The 4140-nt window shown below is 37.0% G+C and overlaps 1 protein-coding gene across 1 annotated transcript in view; it reads right to left on the bottom strand.

Moving 5' to 3' along the window:
- Positions 1-51: 51 nt before the first annotated feature.
- The window catches only part of LOC103471719 (contactin-4-like), a 5497-nt gene continuing 1408 nt past the window's right edge, over positions 52-4140 (bottom strand). Inside the window, exons 2-6 of the mRNA XM_008420900.1 lie at positions 2164-2493; positions 1814-2074; positions 1013-1339; positions 531-791; positions 52-236 (exon numbers count right to left, since the gene is read on the bottom strand). Of these exons, the coding sequence (XP_008419122.1) occupies positions 52-236; positions 531-791; positions 1013-1339; positions 1814-2074; positions 2164-2493 (1364 nt within the window). The remainder of the gene's footprint in view (positions 237-530; positions 792-1012; positions 1340-1813; positions 2075-2163; positions 2494-4140) is intronic.

The following is a 4140-nucleotide window of genomic DNA, read 5'->3' as shown; positions in this document are numbered from 1 at the left end:
TTTTTTTAAATCAACTCACCAATGCTTATGTACTCACAAGGACAAAAACGTTTATTTGTGTTTATGCTTAGTTAAATCAGACTGTTCAATTACATTAAAGTCATCTGGATTTTCTTTTCTGGTGTAAGTGACAAAGTCCTTGTATTTGCTCTCCTTCAGTTTGAAGTAGAGCCAGATCCCGCCACAGGAAAGAATTGTTGCACCAAACATCAAACTGTGTACGAGCAGGGAGTTATCTGTGGAGACAAGAAGCAGATGTTTTATTGAAATAAAAACAGCAAAGTCAAGTATAAATTTTCTTAACATTTCTGGACACATTGTACTGCAGAAGATAAGATAAACTTTGTGATTTTTATGAATTTGTGATTTAGAATAGAGAAGAACTATTAACTTTTGGCCTTTACATTGCACAGATCACATTTAATGATTTAAAAAATGATAACTTTCTCACTTGCGAATGTCAAAAACAAAGTGAAAAGCAATTCCTACACAATAAGAAGTCTGGTTACAAAGTCCATTTTTTTTCCCACCTTTACAAACAAATAGAGTTTTTTCCTCAGAGGCGTAGCTGACTTGATTACTGACTGAGCAGACCAGACGACCTGAGATGTTTTTTCTCAGAACTATGATGTTCGTCTCATTATGCTGATAGAGGAGTTCAGAGTCTGTCAGTGTGTGTCCATCCAGAGTCCAGCTGTACTGAGGACTGTCCCCTCTCTGACAGAGACAGGACACCTTCATCTCTAACTGGGACAAACATTCAGAGACCAGCTGGACAGACGACACAGGCGCTAGAACGAGAAAACATTGTCATAAATATTTATAATGAATTTTTTGTTCCACAGTTTTCTGCAACAGGAGGAAATGTAAAAATGTTGCCCCAAAGACAGTCAGTTGCAACTTGCAGTGTGTTTGTTTCTACAACAGGAAATGCGGTAACATGTTAAATATAATACGAATACTTGCAAAAAGAAGTCTATTGATAAGTCGATTCCAGTCAGAATGTTTTTACCTTGAACAATCAGCTGAAGAGTTTGCAGAGTTTCCTGTCCTTCAGAATCAAATATTTCCAGAGTATATTCACCACTGTCAGACCTGCTGAGGTTCTTAAGGCTAATCATATGATTGCCGGAAAGAAAGAATGATCTGTTTGGAAGGACACTTTGAAAGAAGTTATGCCCTTCACCTCTGAGGATTATGGATGTTTTATTTTTCCATTCATGTTTAGGTATTTCTGAGGCGTTGATCATCAGCCGGATGATCACAGTTCCTCCCAAAGCCCCAAAACACTGAGCTCTGTCCTCTGTGGCGTCGCAGTGAGTTTCTCCTGCTGTAAACTCTGAGAAAACAGATGTTAAAAACCAAAGCAGTTATCTGCGATCCTTGAAGTTCACAAAGTTATTTGCATTACACACTTACTTTAAGTTGATTATTACTGTAGATTGCGTTTGATGAAATCAGATGCTTGTTTGATTTTACATGGAAGCTGAACATAAAACTTTTACTTAAAAAAAAATGCAGATTTTTTTGCATATGACAGAAAGTCATGATTGTGTTTTTGTTTTTGGTCATTTGTCATATATGTGAACATAACAATAGTGTGCTTTAAGTTAAAATCTCTCACTACCTCATAACTCCAATTCCAAAGATTTAAAGAATCATTCAGCAAATGAAATTTTGTGGTTTAAAAATCTTAGAATAGCTCAACCTGAAAAATAAAACCAGCTGCTCTTTGTATTAAGGACTATGTTTGTCTATAAAAACAAAAGTAAGCTGTGTTCAGTGCAACTTGCAGTGTGTTTGTTCTTCCTACCTTTACAAGCAGAGATGATCTGCTCTTTGAAACCAAAGCTGATGTGATTCCTGACTGAGCAGGCCAGGCTTCCTGAGACACTGTGTCGCAGAATAATAATGTTATTCTCATTGTTTGCTGATAGAAGTTCAGAGTCTGTCAGTTTGTCTCTGTCCAGAGTCCAAATGTACTGAGGGCTGTCCCCTCCCTCAGTGAGACAGGACACCTTCATCTCTAACCGGGACAAACACTCAGTGACCAGATGGACAGAAGACACAGGAGCTGAAAACGGAAAATTAAATTGCAAAGTGATTCTTTATGGGTAGAACTACAATAAAGTTAATTATCAGTCGAAGAAAACAAAGCTTCACCTTGAACAATCAGCTGAAGAGCGCGGCTTTCCATATTTCGTCCATTTGAATCAAAGATATTCAAAGTATATTCTCCGCTGTCTGTTCTCCGGAGGTTTTTGATTCTAACTGTACCAATGCTGGGAATAAAAAGAGATCTGTTCTGAAGGGTATTTTGAGAGAAATTGTACCCTTTGCCTCTAAGAATTACAACTCTTTCATTTTTCCATTCATATTTAGGTATTTCTGACACTTTGCTGAGCAGCTGGATGATCACTGTTGCTCCCAAAGCTACAAAACACCGACCTCCATCCTCTCTTCCATCACAGTGAGTTTCTCCTGCTGCAGATTCTGAGACAGAATAAAACATGTTTCAAAGCAAAGCAGTAGATCAAACCGAGTCAATATCTGGCCACATGCTGCAGAGAGTAGTAATAATGCTGCTTTTTTTAGTGATGCACAGATCAAAACAATGCTGGCACATTTCCTGCGACATCCTCCCAGCTGATCCATCTCTATTTAATAATGTGATCAGACATCTGAAATGTTTGTTGTCAGTTCATGGGAGCTACAGTCAGTCTTGATGAGGTTTCTTTTTAAAACTATATATACCAAAATTAGGGATGAAAATCTATGCAGGGTAGATGAAAAATGCTTATTCTTTCTCTCATTAAATTTATATATATACATATATTTAGGTATTTCTGAGGTGTTTTCAATCAGTTGAATGACCACATTTCCTCCCAAAGTGCTGTAACACTGAGCTGCATCCTGCCTGCCGTCACCGTCAAATTGCACAGCTGTAGATTCTGAGAAAAACACGTTGATAAAGCAAACGATTGTGATCCTTCAGAATCCAGTTATTTATAATAAGTACACAAAATCATGAGTTTGCTTAATTACTAAATGTTAATGTTTACTGAATACGAGTGGTTTGTTCAGGAGGTATTCAGTACGTCCACTTTTATTTGGAGGCTGCATTTGAACATCAACACAAGTTTATTTTCTGGTTTACAAAAAGCCCACTGACAAAAAAAGTAAAGAACTGGTCATTTTTTTTAAAGCTTTGGTTGCTCTAGTGACTTTTATTCGGGAATCCAACCTTGGACAGCTGCGCATACATCGGTGAGCCTCATGCACTGCCCTATTATCAATCATTATTATGTTTTGTTGCTCAGTCTTCTTTAGCTAAGCATGACAGAATAATAAAGAAATGTGAAAGAAAAGGTTCAAAATATTGTCTTTAGCAGCAAAATGACCACAACACCTCACACTGTTGCATATTAGTCTCTTACTTTCTCACGCGATGCATTGCACTTGCAGAAGTGACTCAAACATAATAGCTGTGATTGAATAGCAACATTACTAAAAATCTCCCATGCTATCCAGATTCTTCTCTCACTTCTGGATGGTTAAAACCGAACGTRAAAAATAAAACTGTTTTATCTGTAAGTAGGTGGCGTGCGCAGTAAGATGCAGTGATCTTTTAAAACCGCTAATAAATTACCTGTTAGAGCTGGATGATGTTTTACGGTCTAAAACTAATAGGTAGAGTGACTGAATTTTTCCCAAACTTTATTGCTAAAGTGCAATAAAGTGTGATTAAAACAGGAGCTGAATGGTTGGTGCACCTGTTTTCAGTCATTTCTGAATGATCAATGATCAGGTTCTCTTCTGATTGTCTCCCCTTTAGAGGTGAACTGATTTGAGAAAAATTAATTTAAATCTAGCTGCAGAGATTTACCTCTTTGATGATAAATATGCATACAGTAAGTAAGTAAGTAAGTAAGCTTTATTTCTATAGCACTTTTCACAGACCAGGATCACAAAGTGCTGCACAAAGTATAAAAAATAAAACAAATTAAAAACAACATACAAACAATAAAACACAGTAGTWCACTAAAAAGCAAGATTAAAAAAGTGGGTCTTAAGTTGTTTCCTGAAAGTGTCTATGCAATGTAGAGATCGAATGGTGCAAGGTAGCTCATTCCATAGGCG

Source organism: Poecilia reticulata, linkage group LG10 (genome assembly GCF_000633615.1).
Source record: "Poecilia reticulata strain Guanapo linkage group LG10, Guppy_female_1.0+MT, whole genome shotgun sequence".
Classification (NCBI taxonomy): Eukaryota; Metazoa; Chordata; class Actinopteri; order Cyprinodontiformes; family Poeciliidae; genus Poecilia; species Poecilia reticulata.
The sequence above is the reverse complement of the archived record's forward strand: the minus strand, read 5'-3'. Positions and strand labels throughout refer to the sequence as shown.